Source organism: Eurosta solidaginis, chromosome 1, assembly GCF_040869045.1.
Source record: "Eurosta solidaginis isolate ZX-2024a chromosome 1, ASM4086904v1, whole genome shotgun sequence".
In the NCBI taxonomy this organism is placed as follows: Eukaryota; Metazoa; Arthropoda; class Insecta; order Diptera; family Tephritidae; genus Eurosta; species Eurosta solidaginis.
In genome coordinates this window covers 353,108,312-353,123,292 of record NC_090319.1, presented here as the reverse complement: position 1 = coordinate 353,123,292, position 14,981 = coordinate 353,108,312, and the positions used below count along the sequence as shown (strand labels likewise).

Below are 14,981 nucleotides of genomic sequence, written 5' to 3'. Positions count from 1 at the left end.
GGTCTTACTTATGACTATCAATAGAGGAGTTCGTACCACAAGAGAGGAGAAAGTACACCCCCTTGACGGCATTCCCTAGTGATCAGACTGATTTTTCTTCTCGCAGCAAGCGAATCATCATTTGGCTCATATATTTTCCAATCTATTCATATAGGTCCTTATCTTTTTTGAAAAACCTTACGCTTACAAGTTTTCCTTAATATAATAAAATATTGATAACTTCCACTTCTGCACACATATTGTGGAATTTTAGCGGCTTTTAAAAACAAATATTTATTTTCACTAAGGAAACTGCACACTGTTTTGTTTCGGCTCTTGCTTACATTTCGTTAAATAATAAAATTAAAGTGTGCACTTCCCTTTCGGTACAGTGCTTTGGGTATGAATGTGCTTCTTTATGCCTATGTGGTAAGATCTGTGTTCTATATGAAGTGCAAACTCATGATCCAAAAGAAAAAAATAAATTGGCTAAACATACAAGCAATTTGGAAAGTTCATAAATTTTTTTGTTTATTCTTTAGATTTCATTGTTTTGACTGCAAATTTCTTAGAGCTGAAATGCTTCTTATTTGCAGAGAAATATTTAATACGCTGCGTGCTTAAAAATTGAAAAATTGCCCGTTCCACGTATTAACTGAGAAAAAAAATAAATCTGTGGCAATTTGAAAAAACAACCTAATTCGAGTTAGGATAAAAGTGATATTCTGGCTTCATAACAGAAATCCGTTACAGATCTCCCTGTGTTACATACTCATAGCCCTAGCGCCAAATGGCTGCTACAAAATATAGGAAGTTACAATGGTGAATTGTGGCTAGCTTTTCAGATAAAGGTGTATTATGTATCGCCATTATCCTAACCCGAATTATGTTGTTTTTTTTCAAATTGCCACAGAAATCGCTTTAGACGTTTTTCAAATTATAACTCAAGAATCGTTTGATATAACAAAGTTTGGAAAATAAATTAGTACAATCAGTGGCGTAGCTACCGCAAAAAGCAATAAATTGTATATGATAAAGGTCATGGATCAATTATTTTTTATAATATTGAAGAAATAACAAAACACAATAATAACTAAGACAGAAAAGGAATTGTTATACAATTAAAATTTCTTCTTTCTAGCTATGACAGCTGCAAACTCAGCAATTACTTAATCGAAATTTATATTTTGTATTGCCTCATGTTTGATGGCTAGTATACCAAGATTTCTATGCCGCGATTGGGTCATTGTTGCCCGCAAATGGTTTTCTTTATTAATTTGAATTTACTGAAACTACTCCCACATGAAGCTACGGATACGCAAACCGTCATGAACAATTTCAGTGCAATCATACGATTAGGAAGAGATTCTGTAAAATCCCATTCTACAATAAACTTTAAAAAATCTAGAGACATCCACTTAGTAACCGTAACATCAGCTGGTTTTAAATGTCTTCGCAGTCTTGGTGTCTCCAAAACTAATTCGGTTTCTGAGACCTCATCATAAAAGTCAGTAAATTTAGATGTAGCTAATTCAGTTCTTCAGTATTCGCCAAAAGCAAAGCATTAGTTTGTACGATCTCGAACAATGAACCTACATCTTGAAGAAACAATTTAACAATTGACGCCAACCAAACACAACACACTCACGGAACAAATGAGAAACGTTGCAACTGAGACGCCGAAGATCGCGAGTTTGGGACGGGGAATCCCCCAAGACAGCGTCAGACTCTTTTGCGGAAGTCTCCGAATTATACATAGAGCTGAGCTAGAAAAAGAAATTTTTGTGCTAACGATTTTTTGTTTGTTTGTACATTGTTCTTAAAGTGGAGAGACCGGGTGGGTGTCCCCCAAAAAAGGTAACACCCGGTGCGGTCCGCCCCCGCCGCCCCCCCTTGCTACGCCACTGACTACAATCTTTAAATATGAGATATGAAGGAAATAGGCGAAATCTGTTTCCAAAGAACTACAGCAGCGAACACGAAAATACGAGTGGCAAGTTTTATCAAATTTCGTGAATTTTGAATACTGCTTTTCTTATTTTCAGTAGTTTAACAAAAAGTTTTAACGAATTTCGTAACTGAAACTATTTAAACCAGTCTCAAAAACTTTTTAGAAAAATCTCGAAAGTTCGTGAAAATTTTACGAAAATAAGACACTTCTGTAGTTAAATAGCGAGACTTGCTCATATTGCGTTACACAAATATTTTGTTATTGATATTGGAGAAAAATTTTAAAGTTTACAAACGACGATCGTTGCTAGGACTTGTTTCTGAATTTCACTACTTTATCAGCTAGGTTCTCGGGAGCTGAGTATTGAACTCGAAACTCCAACATTCATACTGGGGCTGTGAACTGCATCCGGATTTTTCAACTATCCGGATAAACAGCATATTCGAATAACCGGATAGCTAAGCAAAAAATCCGGCTATCCGGATTCATAAATGGGAAATCCGGATATCCGCTGTTGGGCTATCCGGATACGTAAGCGGAAAATCCGGATATCCGTATGACCGGATAGTGGAATATAAAAGTAGAATATCTGCATATCAGAATTGATCGAAGCAGTCATCGAAAAATTATTCACAAAATATGTTTGTGGATTATTAAATTAACGTCAAAAATTAAAAAGCTACAATTTTACAAACAAGTGAAAATAAGAACAGTGCCATTTGTTTATATTGTGAAAAAAACGCTGTTAATTGATTTAAACGCGCCACGAATTTATTTTTATTAGTATTAAATAAACATATATGTACATCAATTTGTCGCTTTCACTGGATATCCCAAAATACGGTTAATCATAAATCCGGATATCCGTATAGTTTCACAAACGAATATTAACCGGATATCCTTCCCGTCCGGATTTTATCCGTGTCAACGGATATCCGTTTGGATATCCGGATATTCGAATATGCGGATATTCCCAGCCTTAATTCATACCAGTGCAAGGTATAAGACACTTGTACTTACAGTTTTCTCAATTTTTTATAGCCCAATAACTTTTATTTTAACAAAGTACAAGTTATAGCTACTTCAAATTCGCATTGTTTTTTGACAATTTTTTTTCCAAATGGGCTTTTATATTTTCTTTCATACGAAGGACGGCATAAAATCCTGGATAGCTGAATTTTCTTATGCAGAAATCTTAATTTTTTTAAAGTAATAAGCGCTCTTAGAAGGGAACCAAGCCATTGAATGGCCAGGGCAATTATATTGCATGCTCCTCAAGCAGTTCCTTTCCTCCAGTCACTTAAGGTCAAATATTTCCTGGGAAGCCTCTGAAAATCTGTTAAGTAGTGAGCTCATGGAAAGTAGCAAAGAGGATTCCACGATGAGCTCTACGGGCTTTATGCAGACATTAACATAGTCTAGCGTATTAAAATACAGCTAGTACGTAGGCTTCGGATCAGAAGATATTCTTACCCGAACCCGGCAGTCCCCACTCCGCTGTAAGGAATAAGTAGATAACTATTAAGGTTACCTTATTGTTTCCAATTGGTGTAAGTTAGCTCAGCGACTGATGTGATTTGTTGGACGTAAGTAACTAAGGCACTTAAGTGTCTGTCACATATGAGTGAGTATTGTATTAATTTATGCTGTTTCATTGTTGCCCTTTACACTCGCTGGTGACAAAAATATTAGCAGACGTAATGCATTTCGGTAATAACTGTTACTCGTAAAATGCGAATTTCGGAATTTTTAAACATCTCCATGTGAGTTCAATGAAAGTCATGTAAAATTGGAGTATGTAGACCCTTAAATATACGACTTTGTCCTTAAAATCTTATATATGTATGAGTACGCGTGCAGAAACCCTGTAAAAATGCGATTAGTTAAGTTTATGCTGAACGGGCAGTGTCGAACTGGCCACTTTTATGCTCCTACGGGTACTGTCAGACAGGTGCTTCTAATCTCCTTAATGCCATTGCGAGTGCTGTCGAATTGATACTCTTCGTACTCCTACTTGTACCGCCGGGCAGGTCCTCTTGCTGCGCCTACGGGTACTTTCGGAAAAGTCATCTTTCGACACGTATGAGAATTGTTATCGATTTTATAGTTTTTTAAATCTCGGTATAGGGATCTACATTTTCCCTCAGCAGTCCAACAAATTGAATTTAATTGTACCCAATTCATTGACATTTTTTATAGTTTCTTAACATTGGAAACATAAATTCAAAACTGAATAATCCCAAATGTACTCAAAAGTAGACAAAAGAGATCAACCGCAGACCACTCTCTTTCTTTGACTAATTCCTTTCATTGACCTTTGGCAAGGGCCAAGCACGCTAACATTGGCTTATCCGCGATTTATCCACAAAAAGTGGATTTTTTTTGCAATGATGTTTGCTTATACAGCTGATATTTCCATTATTTTTGTATAAAAAATATTATTAGTATTAGGGTGTGTCATAAGATGTTCAAAATTCTAAATTCTTGAAGCCCGTCGAAGACGAAGACGGTTAAGTGGCTTAGAATATTCCCTCGATATGAATGCCTGCCGTAGGCGGCGACTAAATTCCAAAAATTGAGAAGATTCGACGTAGACATATCAAATCACTTCCGAGAATGTCGGGTTAGTAGCTTAATAGTGGTTATTTCCGGAAGGTGCGGCATCAATTTCCGACTATCATCATCGTTAATACTCCCTACAAAAACAAGGTGACAAACAATTTAGGCTCACTTAGTGCTTCCAAATGCTGTCATTGTGTAATCCAGCTAAATGGACCTCAAATTCGAGCGGTTTTCGGGAATATGAATGCGAGAGAAAAATTTCGCAATCTGTCGGTAGGTTTGGCGGACGTGCTTTTGATCAAGGTTGTGTAGTATAACCACCAAGCTACCACGCCAATATAACAAGGCTTAACAGATCACTTCAAATGATTAACAAAGTGATTTGAAAAAGGTTCTTGCATTACTTTTCAGAAATGAAAATTTTTTGGTATTTTTATACTCAGCTGAGCAAAGCTGACAAAGAATATTAATTTTGTTCGCATAACGGTACCTCGTAACGGCATAAACTAATAGAGATAGATATAGACTTCTATATATCAAAATGATCCGGGCGAAAAAAAACATTCATTTAGCCATGTCCGTCCGTCCGTCTGTCCGTAAACACGATAACTTGAGTAAATTTTGAGGTGTCTTAATGACATTTGGTATGTAAGTTCCTGGGCACTCATCTCAGGTCGCTATTTAAAATGACCGAAATCGGACTATAACCACGCCCTCTTTTTTGATATCGAAAATTTCGAAAAACCGAAAAAGTGCCATAATTCATTACCAAAGACGGATAAAGCGATGAAAAGTGGTATGTGGGTTGACCTTTTGAAGCAGAATAGAAAATTAGTAAAATTTTGGACAATGGGCATGCCACCTCCCACGTTTAAAAAAAGGTAATTTAAAAGTTGTCCAAGCTGTAATTTGGCAGCTGAGTATTTAAGTTCGGTTAGACCCTTACTTGTTTAAAGCTATAAGTTTCTGTTTGCTTATATTTTTTGAATTTTGGAGACTTACCGCTCAATTAAATTAAAATTCTAAGCCGACTATAATACAAAAAATACAGTAAATTGATTTAAAATTAGGCTACAACTGTGTCCACCCTAATAAACTGTGAATATTGGAATGGGTGCGCGGAATTACGATCTACGCACTACTGCATTTTGGCATTTCAATTATGAACAAGCATTTAATCTTATATATCTGTTTTATGGACAAATGTATGATATATGCAAGAACAAATATCAGATTTTATTAGATCAAAAAAAGTTTAATTGGAATATACAAATGCCCTTGTAGACAGCTGTTGCAGCCAACTTGCATTGACGTTAATTCTAATATGGCTGTGTTGTTGCAATTGTTTTTCAGACATTCACCAACCCACATATCATTTGAAACAAGGCAAGCCTTTTAAAATGCCACCAACAAAGCTAATATTAAAACTCTTTCTATTAACTTTTATTTATATACATAAATTTAAAAAAATGTACTTACACATTTATATATATATATATATATATACACATGCATCAATTACATCAGAGTGGTATTTTCAGCTGTATTGAAAAAAATCATACTTTAACCTACTTATATTGTAAGTTCGAAGGTTTGTGACTATGTTTGCAAAAGCATCACGCTAAAACCACTGAACCAATCTTTTTGAAATTTTGTGCACATATTTTTAGGATTTTGGAAAAGGACATCGTCGTTGTGTTGTCTACATATTCTGGTTTACGACGTTTCCTCCTATATAATTTTTTTTTAATGGTAAGGTACTTGCAAATGGGTATCAAACGAATGTTGTTTTACTTTTTATTCCAATAAAGGTATATTATATATATTCCTTTTTATAAGCTTTTATTTACTTTCACTTGGCTGTTGTCTGCAATCAAATTTTGCAAGTTAAATTTGATACACTTCCCGGTGTCCGATTGAGCTGAAATTTTTCGCACATGTATAACTCCGATGACAATGCAATATTGCTTTGCGAGAATTTGATAAATTAATCGACAACAGAGTTATCAAAGATTTGTGTTCACAAGGGAATAAAAGCCTAAGTCCTCAAGAGCGCAGGTAACTTCGCTTTGTTTGTATATGCAACAAACGTAGAAGTTAAGCTGTTATCGCTAAATGTTGCATACTATTCATTGTATAAGTTCATTGTAACCTTTATAATTAGTCTTTTTGGTCTGCGGCAAAAAAATTCCATATTGTACATAATTATATATTTTTAACATTAAAACTTTACACCTAAATTATTAAATCTTACAGTTTATATCACAGTCCTAATTGTTCTAATAAAAGCGTGTTACATTGTGCTAGCAAGAAATAGAGGTCCTAAATGTTCTTAATTATATCATTTATTTATACCCACTACTATCTCGGAAATGGCTTAACTAATTAAGAGGGGGAAAACCAATTCTTAAACGTTTGCTTGTGATCTGGATACCGCGCTGTAGGCTGAAGTTCCCATAAATTACATATAAAACACGGGTGGAGTCGTCGTAGAAAAGACACCATCGTCCAAGGCTAGCAGGGCGTGATGACATCAGATGCTTTGGGTTCACTGTACACATTAAATATGAAACACTTTGTGTATTTCTGCGTACGGTCGCTATTGACCCGAAAAATTTACTCTTAAACACTCCCAGAGCAGCCTCTGCTGATGTTGGCCCAGTTCCTGCTTATACTCCATATAGCAGGACGGGAAAGGTAATGAATTTGCCTGCATGGTGCTTAAAAGGAATCGAAACAAAAAGGAAATGCTTACAGACCACTTGTACAGCGAGCAACGGGACATTCACATGGCTGAGTAGCTAAAGGCATATTATGCCTTTGCACTGATAAGAATGTTGGAGATTCAAGTTCAATGTTCAGCTCCCGAAAAGCTAGCTGATGAAGAGGTGAAATTCAGAAACATTCCTAGTAACCATTACCGTTTGTAAACTTTACAATTTTTTCTTTAATATCAATAACAAAAAGAAAATGAATTTCGTTTGCTGTAAATAGACTTCACTTTCCTAGATTTTAAGGCTGGCGTCGCTGTTTGCTGCATAAGCGAGGCTCCTTAATATATCATGGTTTTCTAAGACGAAAATAACCTTACTCTTAGCAATTACCTCGTCTTATCCTAATTCACCTTCAAAACCAGAACTTAGTTCCGTGGTGATGTGGTGGTACTCGAAAAATTTTTAAAAACTCTTAATAAGAATTTGAAAATTTTGAACGCAATTGAAATCTTGTCACCTCTTCTATTTTATAAAATTTTTTATTATTTGACCAATTTTTGTATATTTAAATACGTTTGGAAGCAAAATCTGTAAAGGTTATTGATAACAAGTGAGAAACAATTCCGTCCACAATCTATAAATTTGGGTGGACCAAAGGAATGTAAAAATTCGCTCTTTTCACGATTTCAAGCTCCTTGCACAATCCCTAAGTCTTTCTTGATTGGCCTAAAATTGTGCACATACACATTTTAAGGTTATTTCAATATCTCTGGGGGGTTAGATCGAAAATCAGAACAATAGGGCAAATAAGGAGCATCCCAGAGCCATCGAAACTCTGTAAATTTGTAACACAAATATCAAACCTACACTCAAATACATTTATCTACACTCAAATAAATTTTTTATTTTTTATTTTTTTTAAATAGAAATGATTTTTCGGAATTTCATCCTCAAAACAAAAAACAATTTTAAAGATATACGGCCCCTTGACAAGCACTCCGAGTGTATTTCTGCATGAAAAGCTTCTCAGTTCAAATTCATTGATCAATGACATCCTGTTCATATTTTTTGTTTGGTTTTTAGATCTAAAACTGCTCAGCTATAGAAGAAATATCATCGGCTAAGGGTAAAACTAAATTAATAGATTAGAAACAAACATATACATCATTAACGATTAAGAGAGATAAGAACAGTCTTTCTTATAGAAAAAAGGGAGTGCGACATATCAAATGTGTTTGAGTGAGAGTTATAATCTTGGCACAAACGCCGGAAAGGTTCGTTAAGTTCGAAATTGGTTCTACATTGTTTTAAAATAAGAGTTTTGTAGTGTCTTGTAGTTCGACAGAGAAAACTAAAGTTCACTTCGTTCAGAAGAAATGGGCTTGAAATCGATCCATTCAGTAGATTTGTCATAAATATTACGCCAAGCATTTCCCTTCGACTAGCAAGAGTTGGAAGATTAATAACTTTTAATTGTTTAGTGTAAGGTGGAAGATTAAGATTCCCATTGAAAGTTCCTTAAGGCAAATAGTAAAAACTGTTTTTGTATTGATTCGACCACCTTTTCACAAATGCTAAACCATTTTTAGCTCTATTCACAGTGGCGATTATATGAGAGTTGAAGCTAAGTTTGCAGTTCATTGTAACTCCCAAGTTTACAAAAACATTAACACTTTCAACGTTTTGGTTGTTAATTGTGTATGAAGCTGGTTGTAAATTCCTACCCGAAAAAGACATAAATTAACATTTTTGAAGGTTAAGCGGCATGTGGTTCACATTGCACCAAGTACCTAAGTAATTTAAATCCGTCTACAGTAAAGAACGTTCTTCAATCGACGCGCAAGTCTTAAAAAGTTTTACATCATCAGCATACATCAAATTTTAGAATATTTTATAGTTGCAGAGATATCATTTATAAATAGCAAAAACAGGATGGCTGCCCTGAGGAACATCAGAGGTGACATTATTGATACTCGAAACATACTTTTAAAGATTACTCTTTGTGGTCTGCCGCAGAGATAGGAGGAAATCCAACGAGTGAGACTAGGTTGAAAGACAAGCATGTCGAGTTTATAGACAAGTAAAGCGTGGCATACTTTATCGAATGCTTTACTAAAATCGATGCATATAACGTTGGTGTGAAGATTTTCTCTGAATCCTTCCGAAATGTGAGTTGTGAACTGAAGTAAATTAGTTATGGTTCATTTGTCCTTACAAAACTCATGCTGAGTACTTGCAATTAATATTGAAATTGAAACTGTTAGGTGATTTATAACGATTGCTTCGAACAACTTAAGAATAGCGAATAGTCTAGCTTTGTCCCGATAGTTTTCAATGGACGACTTAATGCCACTTTTATGGAGAGAGATGGGAAAGGATTCTTTCCATTCCGACGGAAAAATTCCATACTTCAAAGATGGGTTAAGCAGATCAGTAAGAGGTTGGTAGATGTATTCTGCACATTTTTTAAGAAAGCATGTGGGAATTAAATCAGGGCCGTCCGTATGTAAAAGATTCTTTTAGGGTCTTTACATTTTTTTTTCTTTTTTGAAAAAATCTTCATTACATCGATTTCAAACATAAAGAATTTTTTACCTGTTATGCTATCGAAGTAACAAGAGATTTTTAATGCCACATAGAACAGTCTCATAAAATTTTTCCGTAAAAAAATTTTTCACTTTGCTTTTGTTAGAACAAACAAGACTTCCCTCTACAATCCAAACACACCTTTAAACATTGGTTACCAGGGCGCCCTTTTGTTTCTGACAGAAATTTGACCCGGGCTTTGGAACGTTCTGTCTTTCAGCGAATTTTTGTATGGGGACCGGCCAGACCTAATGTATATACATATACATACATGTACAAACATAAATATATATGTACATGTAATTAGTTGGCGCGTAATTGTGTTGGCACTCACAATTATCATTACAAACAAAGAATAATTTATAGCAAAATTAAATAAGAATATTATGAACTGAATTTATATATATATTGGATGGGCTTCCCAAATTTGGCAACGCCGGAAGGTTATATATAAATATATATTCTAGCAAATATTGGCTATTAAATATTATACATTTGTACATACAGAAGGCATAGCTAAAATTTTATACAAAAACAAATTATAATTAACAATGTACTCACCTACCAAGAGTTCAATAATCTTTGACATCTGTTTAAAAAGTTGTCTTAATTTAAAAAGTTATCTAAATTTTAATTGTTTTTGAAGTGTTTTAGACATCTATATGTACGTACTTACATATGTGCTATATCTGTCAAGAGCAGCGTTTGCAAATGTGAAAGCATTATGCTTTGTTGAAGGAAGTAATAAAGTTTTCTTTCCGCTTAGCACTCGTAAAACTAATGAATAGAAAAACATACATACATATGTACATATGTATATCGGGCATTTCATGAAAAATTGCAATTTTCGATCAATTTTCTAATTAGTATCATGATTAGCTTTTAATGCCAAATATTGGAAAGAGGAAAGAAAACTGAAAATTAATATGGGAATTAAAAATAATATAAAATTTAAAAATAAAAAAAAAAAAATGCTATAAAAAAACAAAAGAAGCTACCATAGTTAAGCGGTTCGTGTCTGAGAATTCTTAAGCCTGTACGGGGTGCCTGAAGTATGTTTTAATTCGAAGTCAGACCACCTTAGATTTGTTTTTGAATTCCTATTTTGTGAGCTTAAATAAGCTCAGCAATAAAGTTTTATTGAAAACTGCATTTTGGTGCACAATGTAGTATCAATTGCGTTGTTTGACAGTGATAATATACTTTTGGCGAGATATATCCCAATGTGTAGTTCTAGTCGAGCAAATAAACTCCACGTACTTAGAATTTCCAATACACGCTCAAACTCTGGAGTAAGGGAACAAAAAACCCCTTTTCATAGGTTGATTCATGGATTGGCTTCTAACTTTATTTATGTTCGATTTATAAACAAAACTTTTTGGTTATCAGAAAAAGAATATTTTCGCGCTTCGAACAATATATAATGTGTTAATTTTTATGTAGAAATTTCACAAGTTATATTGAAAATTCAATCGCTTATTCATTTTATAAAACAGTTTTCTTAACTATTTTGGTTACGTGTATATACAAGGGTTATTGAAGAGAAATCACAGTCAATACTGCTACGAAAAAGATTATTGTTGTATTCTACGTTTTCATATAAAGACACAACAAGACATCACAGTTTTAAAAGAGAGTTGAAAGTACTGCGAGGGAACAGAAATAGACTAGTTGAAAGCTGTAGGGTGTTGAATTGAGAAAGTTTCTAATTTGGGATTGAGGTATACTATCACACTACTTCAAATTACGCACGCACATAATCAAAAGGGATCTAACTCCAAAATCTCTATTCTTAAACTGCATGCCTCTTCATCTCTGCAATCAATTAGCCGAACTGCTTTCCGAGCAAAACTGAAACGTGAAAACTAAAAAAAAACATAAATTTTTAAAACATACGCTAGTTTTGTAGGGCTTCAAAGTGATAAGGGTGCCTATCAACATCAACAACTATAACAATAACAACAATAAATTCATGAACTTAAAGTATTTGCGTTCACATCATATTAAGCTAATAATTTCATCGCTAATCATAAACCGCAGTTGACGTAATAAAACCATAAAATATTTTGAAGACATCAGATTAAAGCTACATCATTTCAGAGAAAATGATTAGAAGTGGAGGAGAATTCTGATTTTCGTAGTACCTTGAAGATAGGTATGACAAGTTTTAAACCGGATTTCTTACAATTTTGGATTTGGTATATCATCTTTTCTATAGATTGCAGATACCTTTAGTATTTGCTTATTATGAAGAAAATCTGTAAAGGTAAAATTTTTTCATGAGCTAATGAATTGACCCTAAGAGGCGCATGTAGCATTTTATCATTTCTTTTTTTTATTTTACCTTATATGACACCATTATTTATGACTACAAAGAAGAGAATATGAGAACCTTAAAAGCCGACCGTAATTTTTTCAATAAAACCAAATACACAAATTGCATTTGTTTATCTAACATTATAATAAAAGGTTAATTTTCTTTTCTTAAGTTTATACAACTAACCTCCTCGAATCTTACATCCATTTTGAAAACTGATTTCGAAAGGGCTTTTTGAGTTTCTAATTCGGAAACATATATGGTACTTTGCTTAATTGTGCCCATTTTGAGGGACTCGGTTCAATTGGAATGGGAACAACTCCTGAATACAACCGAGCAGGAGATCTGACGGACAGCTGATAAAATCAGTTTGCTTAAAATTATTTTCGGACAGGCGAGATAAATTGTCAATACAACCCCATAGCGTTCTTTCCATCGCTTACGTCTTTGATCGCAAGCTGGCGTTTAAAAAAAAAACGGACTACTTTGCTGTGTAAGCTGTTCTAACACACACCACAATCTCCATACCTTGTGCTCCTTTTCATACCTGCCTTCTATTATCTAAATGGAATTGTAAGAGGATTCAAGGGGTCGATAAGCGTGTTAAAAAACTTTATAGCCTTACAGCTTCCGAAACCCAACTGTCAAACTCACCTATCCGAGGGGAATCCTGCTACAAATATGAAAGTATCATACAACATTTACCAGAAGAAGCTCTGGCCACCCCAAGTTGCTCATGGAACTAGAGGTGGGTGACAGGTTTGCCTAGAAAGTTCAATGTGGTCATATTAAATCGTTCCGGTATGGTCGGGCTTGCACATTAATAGTGCTTGTTACCGGAACTTACTAGATCTAAGTTAGGAAAGAGATCATAAACATTGATAACACTCCCAAAAACCTTCTGGGAGTGTCTTTATCGTTACAACAACGACATCAAGAACATGGTCTTGTAAGCTGCGAAATATTTTAAGTGTACATGTACCCTACTATACTTGGCGTCTTATTGTCGCAAATGATGGTGTTTTATCCACAAATAAAAGCTACATTTAACAGATATAAAATCTAAAAATTTTGAAAAACTTTCTGAAATGACTAAGGTTTTTTTCTTTTTCACATTATATTCCGGTACTTAATGAGAGAACTCTCAAAATCAATCACCCTTTGTTAAATAAACTTTGAGGATAAAAACCCTTGCCACCTGTATTTATGAAAATATCTTTTTATACAGTAGGGGTCTCGAAACTCCTATGCAAATGCCTGAATGTTTCTAATGAAACGGAGTCGGTATCAAATATGGTTGTCAAAACGGAGGAAATCTACTACTATTGCGGTAAAGTTCGAACTCTAATATTTTCTTTAAATTCCGGGTGTATGCGTATGTGTATATATAAATATTAGTATTGATACTCAACAACAGTGTTGAGTGGAAAAGTTTAAAAAAATTGCAAACCGAATAAATTAGGAATGCACTTCGATTTAATTACAAAAACAGTGATTTGTTGCGGTTGGTATGAGTGAAAGATCGCATACCTACAACCACACGTGCATAGACATAAATGTTTTGAAGGCATAACTCTATAAAGATCTTTATGTAGCCACACACTGTGATACTCATGAAAATCTGTTAAAATTGTGTGAGCAAAAAGAAAAAATCAGCAGCAGCTGGAGTAAAATACATACATTCCCATCATGACGACAGCTAAATGGATTTGGCGATTGGCGTTGAGCATTTTAGGTGAGTAAAATGTTGGGGTTACGCTAAAAATCGCCAGCACTTGTGAAGATCTCAGAAAAAAAGAAAATTCAGTATGAATTTTAGCTAATTTAAATGGTACTCTTATTGAAATATTTTAATGTTAAGCAATTGTGTCCAGTAAAATTCAAAACTTAGGAATTTAAATAGGAAATTATTTGCGTTCATGCGTGAAATTTCAATTATTTTTCCTACACATGCATTTAAACGTTGAAAAGCACTTGAGGTATAAATAGTTGGAATATGTGGAAATATTAGCTTAAGACGTAAGTGATTTTAATCGATTAATTGTGTTTCACTAATATTCTTTTGAGTAATTTTAAATCTTGAAATCTATCCCGAATCGCACAATATCGAGTTGTTTTCTTATTTCTGTATAACTGAACTGATAAAAAGAACTTGACATACAAAGGGGTTATCAAATTATTGATTTGAACAGAGTTCAGTTATTTTTATACTCAGTAGAGCTCACAGAGTATATTGATTTTGTTCGCATAACGGTACCCCTTAATGGCATAAACTAATCGAGATAGAGATAGGCTTATATATATCAAAATGATCTGGGCGAAAAAAGAAATTCATTTAGCCATGTCTGTCCGTCCGTCCGCCCGTCAGTCCGTCCGTCCGTAAACACGATAACTTGAGTAAGTTTTGAGGTATCTTAATGAAATTTGGTATGTAAGTTCCTTGGCACTCATCTCAGATCGCTATTTAAAATGAATGAAATCGGACTATAATCACGGCCACTTTTTCGATATCGAAAATTTCGAAAAACCGAAAAAAGTGCGATAATTCATTACCAAAAGCGGATAAAGCGATAAAACTTGGTAGATGGGTTGACCTTATGACGCATAATAGAAAATTATTAAAATTTTGGACAATGGGCGTGGCACCGCTCACTTTTAAGAGAAGGTAATTTAAAAGTTTTGCCAGCTGTGATTTGGCAGCTGAGTATGTAATGTTCGGTTACACCCGCACTTAGCCTTCCTTACTTGTTATAATATAGCTATACTTAACTCTCACATATCGAGCGCATCCGATTCAGCAAAAGGTCTAAGAGAACAACTCACCTATGTACGAAATTTAAAGCAAATCCCAAAATACATAAATATGTTTTTC

At 34.3% G+C, this 14,981-nt stretch overlaps 1 protein-coding gene across 9 annotated transcripts in view; it reads left to right on the top strand.

Moving 5' to 3' along the window:
- The window catches only part of LOC137238071 (xaa-Pro aminopeptidase 2), a 33,016-nt gene that overhangs the window by 3,156 nt on the left and 14,879 nt on the right, over positions 1–14,981 (top strand). For 5 of the 9 annotated variants that reach the window (XM_067762654.1, XM_067762657.1, XM_067762655.1 and 2 more), the window contains exon 2: positions 13,572–13,844. The exons of 1 other annotated variant lie outside the window; for it this stretch is intronic. In XM_067762654.1, coding sequence (XP_067618755.1) covers positions 13,799–13,844 — 46 coding nt within the window. In that variant the 5' untranslated portion in view covers positions 13,572–13,798. The remainder of the gene's footprint in view (positions 1–13,571; positions 13,845–14,981) is intronic. 3 more of the 9 variants (XM_067762656.1, XM_067762660.1, XM_067762661.1) reach the window with 1 other exon arrangement.